The sequence below is a fragment of the Aethalodelphis obliquidens genome, unplaced genomic scaffold (genome assembly GCF_003676395.1).
Source record: "Aethalodelphis obliquidens isolate GAN/ISIS:26980383/991018 unplaced genomic scaffold, ASM367639v1 scaffold23, whole genome shotgun sequence".
In the NCBI taxonomy this organism is placed as follows: domain Eukaryota; kingdom Metazoa; phylum Chordata; class Mammalia; order Artiodactyla; family Delphinidae; genus Aethalodelphis; species Aethalodelphis obliquidens.
Genome location: NW_020837967.1, coordinates 11,387,657 through 11,406,657, shown reverse-complemented (window position 1 = coordinate 11,406,657; position 19,001 = coordinate 11,387,657). Strand labels below are relative to the sequence as shown.

General features: G+C 37.0%; 1 protein-coding gene across 1 annotated transcript in view; it reads right to left on the bottom strand.

The window, feature by feature from the left end:
• The window catches only part of MALRD1 (MAM and LDL receptor class A domain containing 1), a 604,410-nt gene that overhangs the window by 494,917 nt on the left and 90,492 nt on the right, over positions 1-19,001 (bottom strand). Inside the window, exons 12-13 of the mRNA XM_027121490.1 lie at positions 16,380-16,529; positions 3,935-4,032 (exon numbers count right to left, since the gene is read on the bottom strand). Coding sequence (XP_026977291.1) covers positions 3,935-4,032; positions 16,380-16,529 — 248 coding nt within the window. The remainder of the gene's footprint in view (positions 1-3,934; positions 4,033-16,379; positions 16,530-19,001) is intronic.

Below are 19,001 nucleotides of genomic sequence, written 5' to 3'. Positions count from 1 at the left end.
ACCATTGCTTCCTCTAGAATCTATCTCATGCTCTAATACTGTCCTTGGAGAAAACAATCAGAGAACAGATCATGAGTGCACCATTCCAAGCCCCATTGTATATTACTTTTTTTTCTAAATTTCTCTTTGCTATGAGCTCATAACTCTACTTGGGGAACATTACAAGACATGGCCTTTTCAAACTCATTGAGAGAGTTGTTATAAGTGGGTTATCACTTATATATATGGTTTATACGTATATATGCGTATGTTATATATTTATGTTTAATTTATATATCGTTACATCATATATTATACTTACATATTATATGTATTTTATATTTTTATCACTCTCTGTAGCACTTCACACTGAACTGCTATCAGTATGCCTCACTAAATTCTATACTTTGTTATGGCAAACGTGTTTACATTGTCCCTAGTATATTCCCAACATTGAGGGCTATGATGAGCATGGAGTAGGGAAGCAATAGGTGTGCACTGAATCAGAGAAAGAACATTTACACCGGTATGTGTGCAATCAGGGGAGAAGTCTCAGAAGAACTATTTTTGTTTTGTTTTTTACTTCCTTGAATATGAACCAAATGAGTTCTCACATGTCTCTCTCTGCATTGGCTGCTGGAAAACTTAGATTCAAAAATGTAGCCTGGGCCTCATAAACTTTATTTTTGGAGCCAACCTATTTTTTGTTTCATCTGTCTTTTTCCTGGTATCTCTATTCACTTCTTTTTAATTGTATAAATTTTTTGATTAAAGAGGATTAGAATAGCAAAATGAGTTGAGGAATACAAAAAAAAACAAAAGACAAACACACAAAATGGCATTCAAAGTGGAAGCTTCACGTTATCAGTCCTGCTATATTTAATTATGAAGTCCTAAAAGTGAGATATGTCTTTTATACAGTAACTCAAATATGAGAGTGAGAAAATATTAATACCCACATAAATCTTCTTCAGATTTTACATCTCCTAAATTATTAAAAACAGTAACAGGGCTTCCCTGGTGGCGCAGTGGTTAAGAATCTGCCTGCCAATGCAGGGGACATGGGTTCGTGCCCTGGGTCCAGGAGGATCCCACATGCCACCGAGCAGCTAAGCCCATGCACCACAGCTGCTGAGCCTGCGCTCTAGAGCCCGTGAACCACAACTACTGAGCCCACGTGCCACAACTACTGAAACTCGTGCGCCTAGAGCCCATGCTCCACAACAAGAGATGCCACCGCAATGAAAAGCCCGAGCATCGCAACAAAGAGTAGCCTCCACTCGCCGCAACTAGAGAAAGCCCGTGCGCAGCAACGAAGACCCAACGCAGCCCAAAATAAAAAATAAAATAAATTAATTAAAAAAAGAAAAAGTTAAAAAAAAAAGAACAGTATTTCGACAGCAATAAGAAATACTAGCTTCTGGCTCCCACATGTTCTCTTTGTCCTATCTCCTGGTTATTCCAAGGAAAAATGCCAAATTTCCACCAGTGACCAAAGGAGCTTTTGAAGCTTTTAAATAAAAGTCCACATCTTGAACAATGAGTACTTACAGGAACAATTCTGCATGTTGATGCCATGTGTTGGCTACACATAAAGAACAGAGTAATTCATGCAAAATGACCCTAAAAGGCTGCTGTTAGAAAAAAAAGACTCAAAAGAAAGCTTCATATTCCTTTAAAGTCCTTTCAAACAAATATTCTTAACTCTGTTAGCCTGGTATGATTATGTAGAGAAAAAAATGTAATTCCATATAATGAAGGCTTTAATCATATCAAAGTGCCCAACTTTGGTTATTTCACAGCCCCACTTTACCATAAATATAATAAAGAACATTCGCTATTCCATGAATACAACTACTATCAATCAATATGTTCCAACTAGGAAGATCGGCTGGATTTTCTGATTACTCAAGAAGATAAGAATTTGGTTTGTTAGCTTATTTTGTAACTTTCATGAAAGGAAGAATCCCACATTACCACAAACTTATAAAACAGTAATAGTATATTCTTAGAATACTCCTATGGGAGAGCACTTTGGCCATGTGTATCTCAGATTATAAATAACCTCTAACAATCTAATAGGAATTCTAAGCTGGAAAGTACTATAAAGTAATCCACATATCCCTCCCTCTAACTCAAAGATTACCAACATTCAAGCAGAGGCAGATAAAAGGCAAAAAACAAATACCTCTTTGGCAGCCTATAATACTCTTACTTTTCCACAAACCAAGGCAAACCTCTAAATCAGTATCCGAGGCCTTGGAAGGCTGAGGACTTGGGAGATAAACCACCAAGTGTCTAAATTGTCCACTGCTTTCACTGAGGCTCCACCCCAACAGCCCCCACAGGTACGCTCCAAATTTAAGCCACAATAGAGAAAAATGTCCTCAAGTAGAAACAACCATCAATTGTGGGTCAATCCCTACGACCACAAATTAATGGCTACCCACATACAACAATGGGAAATGTAGATCACCTTTAAAAAGAAGAAAACTCTTTGATTTCTCAGTGAGTCTCAGAATTTTGAATAAGCTCTTAGTGTTAGTGTTCACATTTCTGTAAGAGGGAGAATTAACAAATTCTATTCTTTTTTATCCAGTGTCGTTAACGAATTTAACAACAGCAATTGCATTGCTTTGGTATGTGACCTTAAATTAAAGTTCAGTAAGCCTGTAAAGTACTTGTAAGGAGCAAGTAAATGCTTCAGGAGTTCTCAAAAAAAAAAAAAAAAAAGAAAAAGAAAAAGAAAAGCGTACATCTATCACATAAGATTTAATTAAAATAAACCAAAGGTGGGAGACTCTAGAGTCCATCTGGGTGAGGTGGAAGTGGAGTCCAGGCAGTTGTTTTAATCCAAATTCCCACAGAGAAATGGGCAGCAAAAACCAAAGGGGAAAAATAAAGAGGACAACCTATTAAGAGTTCTGGACACTCTCATTGAGAATTATATCAAGCTGAAGGTATAATGAAATTTATACTTTAATTATAAAGGTCTGATGATCTGTAATTTATCATCAGGAATGCCTGTGTTAGTGCTGTAACCCTGCACTTCTAGGTGATGAATTTAGTGCGTGGCACTATTGATCCCTTCATTATTTTCTGATAACCAAGAAAAAAAAAAAAGCTGGAATCCTAAAGGCTTAGGGACATGTCAGAACTCTCAAAAGGATGGAAAGCAAGGCAAGCTGAACAGAAGCATCTAATAGGCATTCATGTTACGGAAAGTAAAGGGATTATGTTTATTGAACACGGAATACCTGCCAAATACTTTTCCAGGTGCTTTACTTAATCACGTTTGAATTCTCACAACCATGTGAAGAAGGCAGGCTAACACTATGCTTCCAGTGTGGACACTCAGTCTCAAAGGAAGCATATCATTTGTGGCAGAACTGAGACTGGAACCAGTTGGAACTAGGTCCACCTGACTCCAAAGTCCCTCTCCTTTCTTCTCTGTTGTGCTGTGGAAATGACCTGAGCATTTTATCCCTTGGTCTGTGTTTACCTGGCACCAGAAGGACTAACTGAAAAAATAAAATTTTGGAAATGTAATTATTTTTTCTGCATATATTTATCTTTCTTTATTCATCCTTTCATTTTTCTTTCAGTAGAACTTGTTGAACTGCTTTTATTTTCCTCAACTAACACTGTTGGCCAAGATAACAAGCAGTTTGGGCAACCTGTATCCACAGCTTTAAATTACTAAAAGAACTACATGGAAAGAATGCAAAATAACAGAAATATTTTTGAATAGGCCCCCCAAAAGAAGGGTGTAAGTTATATACTGCAAATGTCTTTTGGAACGAAATGACATTTCATGTTGAAATAGCTCATATAAATCTCTCAGTTTATTGTGAAAATATTAGTAAAACACAGCCGGCATTTACTAGCTAGAGTAACCCAAGCTTAACAGTTTACAACTACAGAATGGCCAATGGAAATTCCAATAATTGGGTACCTGACACGGGGTAGAGGCATTGAGTGATTTTGTAAGAACAGGACTTCCAAGCTTGGCCACTGCAGGTGATCGATGTGCCCCCAAATAAATAAATGATCCTGCAAAAACAAACGTAAAGCCATATGGATACAAATTCTACTATTGGACAGTTAGTCGTTCTTTGCGCTAACGTGCACACATTCAACTGTCAATCAGATAAAGAAAATTACATTTTTACTTCTTTACTGTTAAGCTCTGTAGATAACCAAAAAGTGCTTTCATATGGATACCATTAAATCTAAAATAACACCCAACTGATGAAAAACAAGCTCTTGATCTAAATCCTCTTAACAAATATGTTTATTGGCTTAACTCACGTCATAGTTAGAAATCAAATTAAATGAAGCTTCTAAGTTTACAATTAGATATTCAACATACCCTTACAAAATTCCCATGAGACATTTGCTTGTAAGTTTCTTCACAATGTACTGAAGGATAGGAGCCTATAGAATGTGAGTTTGGTTTCTCCTGGGGCTTACATGTTTGACACTGCTGTCTGTGCTAGTGGGGATGAAAGCTTAATTAAAGATCTAATCTAGTGTTAACAAAATAACTGCTTCTAGATTTTAACTACAGTGGATGTGCTCATGGCAAATGTACGGGGGGATAACATCTCTTAGCAACTCAAAGGATCACACATTCTGAAGGGTTGTCAGGGGTAGCTTCATTGAATATTGAAAATTTACAAGGAAGGTTATGCTAAACAATGTCAAGTCCTGATCCTGCCCTTTGATAATCATAGAGTGATGGGCAACTTGTAAAGCCAACTATTTTGATGAAAAAAACACATTCAGAAGGTGATTTTCTTAGACACAGATCAATGCTGACTGCACAGAATGAAAAGGATTTCAGAATTAAAACATATTACTTTACAGATACCACCACATGTTTAACCGAACAACCAAGGTTGCAAGTCAGCAGTGTGGTCTCTGAGTGGGAAAAATAGAACCCAGTTTATATGGGTGTTAAATCTCAAAGCCAATTGGGAAGGATAAAGATCACTGTTCCCAAAATCCAAACTAAGAGTAACAGAAACAGTATATATGAGCTCATTAAATTCTCTATTTCCCCTATAAAAGAGTAGAGTAGGAAAAGATGATTTTGAAAAATTAAACCAGCTTAAAAATCCTTTACTTGAGGTTCAAGTAAAACTCAACTGAATATTGTCAAAACATAAATTAAAATTCTAAAAATTAACATACATTCAAAGATCTTACTCCCCTGGTCATTTAAAACAATATGGATGATTTCAAACAAGCAGTTAATGAAGGATGAAACATATAAACTCTAAAACTCCAAAATCTAAAAGAAGCAAACGGTTTGAACAAACTGATTATGCCACAAAAGTAACTGGAAAAGTGATAGGAAAAAAATCTAACAGAACATATGGCCCTACAGCTGAATTTTATTTAATTTTATTTAATTTTTAAAGAATAAATACTTGCACATGACTTGCATATATCTCAGGTCTTAGAAAAATATGGAGAGCTCCCTGACTCATTTTATGATGCCAGATATCTCTAATGTTAATGATGAAAACAGAATGAAAATAAAGCAATATCACTCACGATCATACATACAAAATTCAAATTAAAATGTTTCAGTTGCACCTGAAATTCTTATCAAAAAATAATGTATCCTGACAAGTGAGCTTTCCAAGAACAGAGGTTTGATTTAACAGACATATCAACAGTCAATTAGATCAACAAACGAAAGAGTAAAATCACAGATTCATATCAACAAATATTGAAAAGACTATGAAAAACAGTCAGCCATTCCAAATAACCTCAATAAAATATTTTTAAAAAACACTTAATAAAGATTAATGACCAACCTCAAAATAAATAACATTTTCAATGGTAAACAACAAAACTATTTTAATTAAAATGAGAAACTACCTAGAGAATTGTGTCAGCATTAGTAATTAGAGGAAATATGAGATAATATTAATTATCTTGGACTAGGATTATCTTATAAATCTAGTAAATGTGGAAGTCAAGAGAATAAAATTTCTAGTAAACACAATAGAAAAATAGAGAGAGTTCCACATGTATTGCCAATAATATAATTGTGAAAATAGAAACCCCAGCAGATTCTATCTTTTAATAAAGACAAGTATTAATAAGAGAATTTAGTAAGGTAAATAGAAACAGAGAAATACTTTTAAGTCATTTTTATTTATTTTAGCAGTAAGACACGGGATTTAGAATGGTAAGAAATATTCTACTCACAGTTAACAACAATAATACAAAATATGTAGGAATAAATTTAACAAGAATGGGACAGGACTTATATGAAGAACATTATAAAACTCCATGGAAAACTATAAGCCTTCTGATTAAATGAAAAGAGATAACATGTTATTAGATGGAAAGATGATATTATGAAAATATTATGTTAGTAAAAACTGATGTGGAAGCTAAAAGCAATCCTGAGAAAATTTAACCAAATATTTGAAAAACAGATAATATTGACTTAAAGTTTATATATGCAGGTTAGGCCTAAAGATACTGAACTCTGACCCCAGACCCATGTACTTCTAGGAATACGTCTCTGGATTTATTTTCTTGCAAGCCTGCTCCACAGAATACACTAACTTACGAGACCTGTGGAATTACAATATGCCAAAGAAAGTGTTCCTGTTAATCTGAACTGCTCATTGTAAAACTCTTGTACACCCATATACGCCAGAAGAGCTAGCTAACCAGCACAGTATAAAAATAAAGAATGGAGGGGTGATTTTTGGCTGTGTTGGGTCTTCGTTGCTGCGCGCAGGCTTTCTTTAGTTGTGGCGGGCAGGGGCTGCTCTTCGTTGCACTCTGCGGCCTTCTTGTTGCAATGGCTTCTCTTGTAGCGGAGCATGGGCTCTGGGTGCACAGGCTTCAGTAGTTGTCACACGGGCTCTAGAGCACAGGCTCAGTGGTCGTGGCTTGGTTGCTCCGCTGCAAGTGGGATCTTCCTGGACCAGGGATTGAACCCGTGTCCCCTGCATTGGCAGGTGGATTCTTGTCCACTGCACTACCAGGTGTATAGTGAGGAGGAACAAAGATGGCGGAGTAGAAGGACATGATCTCACTCCTTCTTGTGAGAACACCTGAATCACAAACAGCTGCTAGACAATCATCGACAGGAAGACACTGGAACTCTCCAAAAAAGATACCCCACATCCAAAGACAAAGGAGAAACCGCAATGAGACGGTAGGAGGGGTGCAATCACAGTAAAATCAAATCCCATAACTGCTGGGTAGGTGATTCACAGACTGGAGAACACTTATACCACAGAAGTCCACCCACTGCAGTGAAGGTTCTGAGCCCCACGTCAGGCTTCCCAACCTGGGGGTCCGGCAACAGGAGGAGGAATTCCTAGAGAATCAGACTTTGAAGCCAAGTGGGATTTGATTGCAGGACTTTGACAGGACTGGGGGAAACAGAGACTCCACTCTTGGAGGGCACACACAAAGCAGTGTGTGCATTGGGACCCAGGGGAAGGAGCAGTGACCCCAGGTGAGACTGAACCAGACCTACCTGATAGTTTTGGAAGGTCTCCTGCAGAGGCAGGGGGTGGCTGTGGCTCACCATGGGGACAAGGACACTGGCAGCAAAAGTTCTGGGAAGTACTCCTTGGCGAGAGCCCTCCCAGAGTCTGTCATTAGCCCCACCAAAGAGCCCAGGTAGGCTCCAGTGTTGGGTTGCCTCAGGCCAAACAACCAACAGGGAGGGAACCCAGCCCCACCCATCAGCAGTCAAGCGGATTCAAGTTTTACTGAGCTCTGCCCATCAGAGCAACAGTCAGCTCTACCCACCACCAGTCCCTCCCATCAGGAAACTTGCACAAGCCTCTTAGATAGCCTCATCCACCAGAAGGCAGACAGCAGAAGCAAGAAGAACTACAGTCCTGCAGCCTGTGGAACAAAAACCACATTCACAGAAAGAGAGACAAGATGCAAAGGCAGAGGGCTATATGCCAGATGAAGGAACAAGATAAAACCCCAGAAAAATAACTAAATGAAGTGGAGATAGGCAACCTTCCAGAAAAAGAATTCAGAATACTGATAGTGAAGATGATCCAGGACCTCGGAAAAACAATGGAGGCAAAGATCGAGAAGATGCAAGAAATGTTTAACAAAGACCTAGAAGAATTAAACAACAAACAAACAGAGATGAACAATACAATAACTGAAATGAAAACTACACTAGAAGGAATGAATAGCAGAATAACTGAGGCAGAAGAACGGATAAGTGACCTGGAAGACAGAATGGTGAAATTCACTGCTGTGGAACAGACTAAAGAAAAAAGAATGAAAAGAAATGAAGACAGCCTAAGAGACCTCTGGGACAACATGAAACGCAACAACATTTACATTATAGGGGTCCCAGAAGGAGAAGAAACAGAGAAAGGACCAGAGAAAATATTTGAAGAGATTATAGTCGAAAACTTCCCTAACACAGAAAAGAAAATAGCCACCCAAGTCCAGGAAGCACAGCGAGTCCCATACAGGATAAACCCAAGGAGAAACATTCCGAGACACATAGTAATCAAATTGGCAAAAATTAAAGACAAAGAAAAATTATTGAAAGCAGCAAGGGAAAAACAACACATAACATACAAGGGAACTCCCATAAGGTTAACACTGATTTCTCAGCAGAAACTCTACAAGCCAGAAGGGAGTGGCATGATTTACTTAAAGTGATGAAAGGGAAGAATCTAAAACCAAGATTACTCTACCTGGCAAGGATCTCATTCAGATTCGGTGGAGAAATCAAAAGTTTTACAGACAAGCAAAAGCTAAGAGAATTCAGCACCACCAAACCAGATCTACAACAAATGCTAAAGGAACTTCTTTAAGTGGGAAACACAAGCGAAGAAAAGGACCTACAAAAACAAACCCCCCAAAATTAAGAAAATGGTAATAGGAACATACATATCGATAATTACCTTAAACGTGAATGGATTAAATGCTCGAACCAAAAGACACAGGCTTGCTGAATGGATACAAAATCAAGACCCATATATATGCTGTCTACAAGAGACCCACTTTAGACCTAGGGACACATACAGACTGAAAGTGAGGGGATGGAAAAAGATATTCCATGCAAATGGAAATCAAAAGAGTGCTGGAGTAGCAATACTCATATCAGATAAAATAGACTTTAAAATAAAGAATGTTACAAGAGACAAGGAAGGACACTAGATAATGATCAAGGGATCAATCCAAGAAGAAGATGTAACAATTATAAATATATATGCACCCAACATAGGAGCACCTCAATACATAAGGCAACTGCTAAGAGCTATAAAAGAGGAAATAGACAGTAACACGATAATAGTGGGGGACTTTAACACCTCACTTACACCAGTGGACAGATCATCCAAAATGAAAATAAATAAGGAAACAGAAGCTTTAAATTACACAATAGACCAGATACATTTAATTGATATTTATAGAACATTCCATCCAAAAACAGCTTTCTTTTCAAGTGCACACAGAACATTCTCCAGGATAGATCACATCTTGGGTGACAAATCAAGCCTCAGTAAATTTAAGAAAATTGAAATCATATCAAGCATCTTTTCTGACCACAACGCTATGAGATCAGAAATGAATTACAGGGAAAAAAAACATAAAAAAACACAAACACATGGAGGCTACACAATACGTTACAAAATAACCAAGAGAACACTGAAGAAATCGAGGAGGAAATCAAAAAATACCTAGAGACAAATGACAGTGAAAACACAATGATCCAAAACCTATGGGATGAAGCAAAAGCAGTTCTAAGAGGGAAGTTTATAGCTACACAAGCCTACATCAAGAAACAAGAAAAATCTCAAATAAACAATCTAACCTTACACCTAAAGGAACTGGAGAAAGAAGAAAAAACAAAACCCAAAGTTAGCAGAAGGAAAGAAATCATAAAGATCAGAGCAGAAATAAATGAAGTAGAAACAAAGAAAATAATAGCAGAGATCAATAAAACTAAAAGCTGGTTCTTTGAGAAGATAAACAAAATTGATAAACCATTAGCCAGACTCATCAAGAAAAAGAGAGAGAGGACTCAAATCAATAAAATTAGAAATGAAAAAGGAGAAGTTACAACAGACACCGCAGAAATACAAAGCATCCTAAGAGACTACTACAAGCAACTCTATGCCAATAAAATGGACAACCTGGAAGAAATGGACAAATTCTTAGAAAGGTATAACCTTCCAAGACTGAACCAGGAAGAACCAGAAAATATAAACAAATCACAAGAAATGAAATTGAAACTGCGATTAAAAATCTTGAAACAAACAAAAGTCCAGGACCAGATCTTCACAGGTGAATTCTATTTACAGAAGAGCTAACACCCATCCTTCTCAAACTCTTCCAAAAAACTGAAGAGGAAGGAACACTCCCAAACTCATTCTATGAAGCCACCATTACCCTGATACCAAAACCAGACAAAGATACTACAAAAAAAGAAAATTACAGACCAATATCACTAATGAATATAGATGTTAAAATCCTCAACAAAATACTAGCAAACAGAATCCAACAACACATTAAAAGGATCATACATCATGATGAACTGGGATTTATCCCAGGGATGCAAGAATTCTTCAATATACGCATATCAATCAATGTGATACACCATATTAACAAATTGAAGAACGAAAACCATATGATCATCTCAATAGATGCAGCAAAAGCCTTTGACAAAATTCAACACCCATTTCTGATAAAAACTCTCCAGAAAGTGGGCATAGAGGGAACCTACCTCAACATAATAAAGGCCATATATGACAAACCCATAGCAAACATCATTCTCAGTGGTGAAAAACTGAAAGCATTTCCTCTAAGATCAGGAACAAGACAAGGAAGTTCACTCTCACCACTATTACTCAACATAGTTTTGGAAGTCCTAGCCATGGCAATCAGAGAAGAAAAAGAAATAAAAGGAATACAAATTGGAAAGGAAGAAGTAAAACCTTCACTGTTTGCAGATGACATGATACCATACATAGAGAATCCTAAAAATGCCACCAGAAAACTACTAGAGCTAATCAATGTATTTGGTAAAGTTGCAGGATACAAAATTAATGCACAGAAATCTCTTGCATTCCTATACACTAATGATGAAAAATCTGAAAGAGAAATTAAGGAAACACTCCCATTTACCATTGCAACAAAAACAATAAAATACCTAGGAATAAACCTACCTAGAGACAAAAGACCTGTATGCAGAAAACTGTAAGACACTGATGAAAGAAATTAAAGATGATACCAACAGATGGAGAGATATACCATGTTCTTGGACTGGAAGAATCAATATTGTGAAAATGACTATACTCCCAAAGCAATTTACAGATTCAATGCAATCCCTATCAAATTACCAATGGCATTTTTTACAGAACTAGAACAAATCATCTCAAAATTTGTATGGAGCCACAAAAGACCCCGAATAGCCAAAGCAGTCTTGGGGGAAAAAAACGGAGTGGGAGGAATCAGACTCCCTGACTTCAGACTATACTACAAAGCTACAGTAATCAAGACAATATGGTACTTGCACAAAAAGAGAAACACAGATCAATGGAACAAGATAGAAAGCCCAGAGATAAACCCACGCACCTATGGTCAACTAATCTATGACAAAGGAGGCAAGGATATACAATGGAGAAAAAACAGTCTCTTCAATAAGTGGTGCTGGGAAAACTGGACAGCTACATGTAAAAAAATGAAATTAGAACACTCTCTAACACCATACACAAAAATAAACTCAAAATGGATTTGAGACCTAAGTGTGAGACCAGACACTATAAAACTCTTAGGGGAAAACATAGGAAGAACACTCTTTGACATAAATCACAACAAGATTGTTTTTGATCCACCTCCTAGAGTAATGGAAATAAAAATGAAAATAAACAAATGGGACCTAATGAAACTTCAAAGCGTTTGCACAGCAAAGGAAACCATAAACAAGATGAAAAGACAACCCTAGAATGGGAGAAAATATTTGCAAACAAATCAACGGACAAAGGATTAATCTGCAAAATATATAAACAGTTCATGCAGCTCAATATTAAAGAAACAAACAACCCAATCCAAAATTGGGCAGAAGACCTAAATAGACATTTCTCCAAAGAAGACATACAGATGGCCAAAAAGCACATGAAAAGCTGCTCAACATCACTAATTATTAGAGAAATGCAAATCAATACTACAATGAGGTATCACCTCATACCAGTTAGAATGGGCATCATCAGAAAATCTACAAACAACAAATGCTGCAGAGGGTGTGAAGAAAAGGGAACCCTCTTGCACTGTTGGTGGGAATGTAAATTGATACAGCCACTATGGAGAACAGTATGGAGGTTCCTTAAAAAACTAAAAATAGAATTATCATATCCAGCAATCCCACTACTGGGCATATACCCACAGAAAACCATAATTCAAAAAGACGCATGCACCCCAATGTTCACTGCAGCACTATTTGCAATAGCCAGGTCATGAAAGCAACCTAAATGCCCATCGACAGACGAATGGATAAAGAAGATGTGGTATATATATACAATGGAATATTACTCAGCCATAAATAGGAACGAAATTGGGTCATTCGTTGAGACATGGATGGATCTAGAGACTGTCATACAGAGTGAAGTAAGTCAGAAAGAGAAAAACAAATATTGTATATTAACGCATGTATGTGGAACCTAGAAAAATGGTACAGATGAACCGGTTGGCAGGGCAGAATTTGAGACACAGATGTAGAGAACAAACGTATGGACACCAAGGGGGGAAAGCCACGGTGGGTGGGGATGGTGGTGTGATGAATTGGGCGATTGGGATTGACATGTATACACTGATATGTATAAAATTGATGACTAATAAGAACCTGCTGTATATAAAAATAAATTAAATAAAGTTCAAAAGTTTAAAAAAAAAGAATGTAGGTGTCAGTCTCCCCACGTTAAGCTTTCCAGGCCAGCTTCAACCTCACCTTTTGCAAAGGATGCACCCCCTTAATACAATTGCCCGGAAGGGATTCCTTACATGCTGCGAGAACATTTATAATGACTTTATAATGAATTTAGGTAAAAAAATCACAAATATTACCATTAAGAAGGAAGAAAGAAATCATAAATAAAACCAATGAAAGGAGGTTTGGATCAGGAATGCAAGAATGGTTTAATATTTGAAAAATCATTCATTTTATTAGAAACAAAAAGGATAATATCACGATCATATGATTATCACAACATATGCTGAAAAAAGCACGTGAAAAGTTTTAACATGCTTACATATGAGTGTGTGTGTGTGTGTGTATATATATATAAACTTAACAGACTATGAATAGAAGGAAACATCTTTTTTTTTCTTTTAGCATCTTTATTGGAGTATAATTGCTTTACAATGGTGTGTTAGTTTCTGCTGTATAACAAAGTGAATCAGCTATACATATACATATATGCCCATATCTCCTCCCTCTTGTGTCTCCCTCCCAGCCTCCCTATCCCACCCCTCTAGGTGGACACAAAGCACTGAGCTGATCTCCTTGTGCTATGCTTGGAAACATCTTTATCTGAAACAAAACAACCTTTTAGGAACTATAGCATTCAAGGCTGAATTACTGACAGCTTTTCCCCTAAATAGGAACAAGACAAGTACAGCAGCTATCACAAGCTCTATTTAACATTTTTCCAGAAGTCCTATCTAGGGCTATAAAACCAAAAAGAAAACAGAAGGCTTAAGATTTAGAAAGAAGGAAGTAAAATTGTCATTATTTGAAGACAAAGTAATTATGAACCCAGAAAATTTGAAACATTTATAAATTCTTAACTGTAATAAAAAAAGTTGGGCTTCCCTGGTGGCGCAGTGGTTGAGAGGCCACCTGCCGATTCAGGGGACACGGTTTCGTGCCCCGGTCCGGGAAGATCCCACATGCCGCAGAGCGGCTGGGCCCGTGAGCCATGGCCGCTGAGCCTGCGCGTCCGGAGCCTGTGCTCCACAACGGGAGAGGCCACAACAGTGAGAGGCCCGCGTACCGCAAAAAAACGTAAAAATAAAAAAATTAACAAGGTCATTGAATACAAGGTCAGTATTTAAAAATATAATTGTACTTATATATACAGCAACCAAAAAAATTAAGTTTTTAAAATGTGACACAGTAGCTGCAAAAATATTAAAAACCTAAGAAAATATTAGCAAAATATTTTTTAAATCTATGCAATGAAAGCTTCAAATATTCAGCAAAATTAAATATCTAAATAAATTGAAAAATAAGAAACATTTGAAAAGTCATTTTTCAGTGAAAGACAAATCAAGGTTACACACAAAAAATCATTTTATATCCATAAGTTTTTTAAAAATTAAGAGAATATAATGTCTATTGATGGTAGGCAAATAGAAAAAAGCACTCCTTTTTGCTGCTGGAATTTTAAGTATTAAAATTTGATGGGAAAGTACATATCTTTTGGTAAAAATATAGGAGTCTCACTTTTAGTCCTTTACTGCATAGAATTAAAGCTCCCCATATAAGAAAATGCATACAAGTACGGATTTTGCAGCATTGTCATAATATTGTCACTCAATACGAGGATGGCTAGATATATTATGGCATAGCCAGACCAAAGAAATAAAGCAAAAAAACAAAGAGAAATAGGCTTTTTCTGTTTCCAGGCAAGGTTGGGTATCAGGGACCAGATTTAGCCTTCTGTCTAACAGTAGCAAAGAAATCAAAACAATATATACTAAATAATAGTTTTCAAATGTAGGGCAATGGGAATGTAGAACCACAGGATAATGATCTCTGAGAGGGGAAACAAATGAACTAAGCCATACAATTTCCCCAGCTTACTGCCTAAACCGCGTTTCCAGCTGCCATTCAGGGAGGGGAAGCCAGGAGGAGTGTGGTCGTCTCCTCAAGTTGAAAAGATGGCACCCCGGGGAGACTCAAGTGGCTACAGTTCATAAAGCAGAGTTCCAGGAGGGGAGAGCTGCAAAGAGAGAGAGCTCCAGAGAGCTCCCCACAAATTTCCACCTGAGTACTGACCAGGGCATGGATGTAAGGAAACTACCTGAGGCTGGAGGAAAACCTTCTAAAAGGGGCAGTTGAAGCATTGCCTCAAGGTCACAAAGGGCCAGAAATAGTAGGGTCTCTTCACTAACCAGAGTGGAAACGTTAATTATACATAGGAATTGGAAAGAGTGCTCAAGTTAAGTGAAAACTTATATCCAGACAAAACCTGTAGGCAAATTTTATAGAATATTCATAATCACCAAAATTTAGAAACAACCCAAATATCCTTCCATCTGTTTACACCCAACTCTAGTAATATGATATATACTCAATAACTGGTTTGAGAAAGGAAAAAAAAAATCATTATATGAGCTTGGAGGAAATGTACTATTAATACATATAGTTCTAATAATTAACAGTCTCCTTCCTATCATAAACTTTAAATTTAATCCAATCTGTCACAGAATCTTAAGGGAAAAATGAGACTCAGTGGCACAAAAGCAACAATTAAGATCTCACTCCACTGTTAAATAATAAGCTGCATTTATAGTTTTAGATAACGGATGGATAGCCAAAGTCTCCCTTCCATCCCCTAACATCCTCCCCAACCCCAGTTTCCAGTGGTTGAAGACACAGTCAATACTGTTAGTTTTCACATACTTCTTTGGAAATCTCAAAGGAGAAACAAATATAATAATGTCCAGTGGGGTTATACAAGCTTAAAGAGGATCTACAGTACAGTTGCCTTATTATAAAGTTAATATGATACTAATGTACCTTTGTAATGTTATCCAAACAAAACAAAAATAGAACAAAACCTTGTGTTTTCCTTGGAGCTTCACAAACCCTTATTGGAATGCCATATGCAGTTATGGTTGCTCTATTTTAAGGGGAAATGTAAAAATTGTACTGCTGATTAAAAGTATATATGTGGAAGAAGTAAGATTGTTTATTACGAAGAAGCCATAAGAGTGATTACATTGCATTCAAGTATTTAGATTTATTTTAAAGATAGTGCTAACTCTCTGTTCTTAGAAAAAGGATTAAACTATTTTTCTTTCTGTTTTATGAAATTTGGATTGCTCTAAAAAGAAGACAACCCTACTGTACATGATTCATGACAACTAGAGAAAATTACCAGAAGACTTTTCCCCTCTTCATGCCTTCAATCCAACCTTTTAAAAAGTGTAACGAAAAGTTTTGTTATTAAAACAATGCTCCTTTCAGGAAACTCAATTAAGCACAACTTATTAAGTTGATCAGGACAATTTAAAGCAAGACAAACCAGAGCTTCATTTATAAAGTCTATAGATAGAAGTGAAAACACATAGTATCATCATTCACAACAGGAAAGAAAGACAACAATTTTGGGGGGGGGAAGGAAAAAGAAAAGAGGAAAATGTCCTACCGTGATTTGTGTTTGTTGTGTTCTCAGCATCAGGAAGATGGTGGTCTACACTCGTCAACCTTTTCATGAATTCCCAGTGTGAATCTTCTTCTGTGAGAAATGGCTCCCAGCCACAGAAACCAGACTCAAAGCCACACCTGACATGATTTGCTGTTATGCACAAAAAGAAAACTGGTAAGGAGAAATGAAGGGGGAGCAAGCAGGGAAACACTGACTCTATGTTAGCCAATGAACTTAGGCAGTCAGAACTGTCACTCCACTTCGTAAAGAATGTTTCCCGATCATCAGAATAGTTTTACTTTTTCCAACCTCACAAAGTGTTCCATGTGCTGTGTGAGGCATTGCCCCTCTATACTCTTCTGTTTCCAAGCCTGGCACATTCCACCCTGGTTGGCCATCTCCATTGCATTTAATGAGACAGGGTGAAACTCTACAGCTTTTCAGAGAGTAACCAATTCACCTGCCAAGATGAAAAAGATTCACCTGCCGAGATGGTTAAAAAAAATTTGAAAGGATGGTATTTAAATTAATTCTAGACACCTGAAGAGCTTGAGGTCAGCACCTTAGAATTCATTCTATTAAGCTACTTTAACAGCTTCTCAAAAAAATAAAACAATCCCTAGCCACTTTGCATTGCAGGTAAATTAGATATTTTGAACTTTGCTTTGTTTCCCCTTCTTAATACACAACTAAAAAGTTGAAAAATACTTAAGTTCCTACCTTTATCACAAAGCACAACTTCTAGAGAAAGTCGGGATTTGGGGGAAGCTTCCTAAGCACCTTTCCTAGCTTTTTCACCAAATTAGTGAGGAAAAAACAAAAGTTTCAGCGGGCTGGGCCATACACCAGAAGTTCTAACAACTTGATTTGTGCTTTCAAGAAATTAGCTTTTATGTGTTTAAATTTTCTTTTCCTGAAATAAGAATCATAGTATCAGCCTATCTTAGTTTGGGGGATAAATTAATACAATTAATTTAAAACGTATTTCCAGGTATTTCTCTTTATGCAGACACATTTTCATAACAGATGGGAGGACAAAATAATTCTTGGTCGGAAAACACCTAAAGTTTTGACAAGCTCCCTAACATCACAATTCTATTATCTTTAATAAAAGTAATAATAGATGTGTTCTCACTGAGCTCCAAGTATGTGTCAAGTATTTTGCATATATTGCCATTTGTTTTCACAAATACCCTACACAGCAAGCATAATTATCCCCGATTTTCTTTTTGAAATTTTAGCACTAAGCAACTCACCTATGGTAAGTTTTAGTAAATGGAATGTCCAGGCTTTGAGCTGTTTGACACCAAAGCTTATACTTTGAAGCCTCCCTGCACCTGGGACTCTGTCTCAAAATTTAAAAGACTGCTTCACTGTATGCTTGCTCTTAACCATTATTTTCAGTTTTAAATAATGTGAGCAATTTTATAAGCAATATTGAATAAGCCCACTATATCTTAATAATCAAAGGATTTTCAAATTTCTATAAAAATGGAGGCCTGGTTTCACGACCAGATATTTCATCACTAACGTGTCAACTCTTAAAACACTGAAGTGCACTTTGTAAGTGACAGGGCCACTTAAATTTTCTCTACGTGTAAATTCAACGTATAGATCTTAGAGCTATGCTTGTTTCGACAGTCATATAATGGATATATAATGAAAGATATTTTTCTTTACAAGCAAATATTATTTTCCCCTTAAATATATTTCCCCCAAAATAAAAACAAGTAAATTAACTATCATGTAATAATGAAAAAACGTTGCACATCACCTCATGGTGAATCAACATGACAAGGAGATGCTGTTCACCCACATAGTACTTGGCTGGAAACCTATTGCTTCTGGATGTTTCTTTTCACAGCTCTGGCTACAGAGTTGATAAGCTACTGTTACTGATAAAAAGTGAATGCTCCAAGGAGAGCCTCTTCTGTTCTGTGACAGTCTTAAGAACCTATGACCTAGCTGTGACTGTCTTCCTGGGCATCCAGAAAATCCTCTGGTCTATTCTTTGGTCCTCTGTGAACTTTGCCACCTGCTAAGCTACCTCCCAGCTCTTCTAAGTCAGTTGGTAGAATGTAGAAATAGACAAGATTTGAAATATATACTTGACCCGTGAAATGTGCTTACAAGTTGCAAATTCTTGGTCGTGAACTTGGTCAAGGATTCCTTCCGCCTCCCCCACCACGGGTACCCTCAATTCCTAAACGCACACATCCTTGGAACAGAAAATCTTCCATCTGGGTTGGCCCAGGATTGTCCCAGTTTACACCTGTTGTCCAAGGATAATAATACCTCTCCTCTTTCCTCTCAAGTGACTCTGTTTGGGCAATAAATTCAATACTGCCCTATTGGGGCAATAAATTATATATTAATTCACAAAGGAAGCAAGTCCATGCAGATAACAATCTTATTGTTATATGCAATGGTGTGAAATAGCTATAAGACCAGTGAGTGTGGAAATGGAAAGTCACCCAAGCATCACCAAACCCTTCCGCAGACTCTTCACATCTGTGCCTGTGTCACTCAACTGCAAAAACGTAAAGAAGATTTCAAGACGAAGTAACTTTGGATTGAATAAATGTTGAAATTTGGCTTTAGGAGAAAAGTTCAAACCATTTC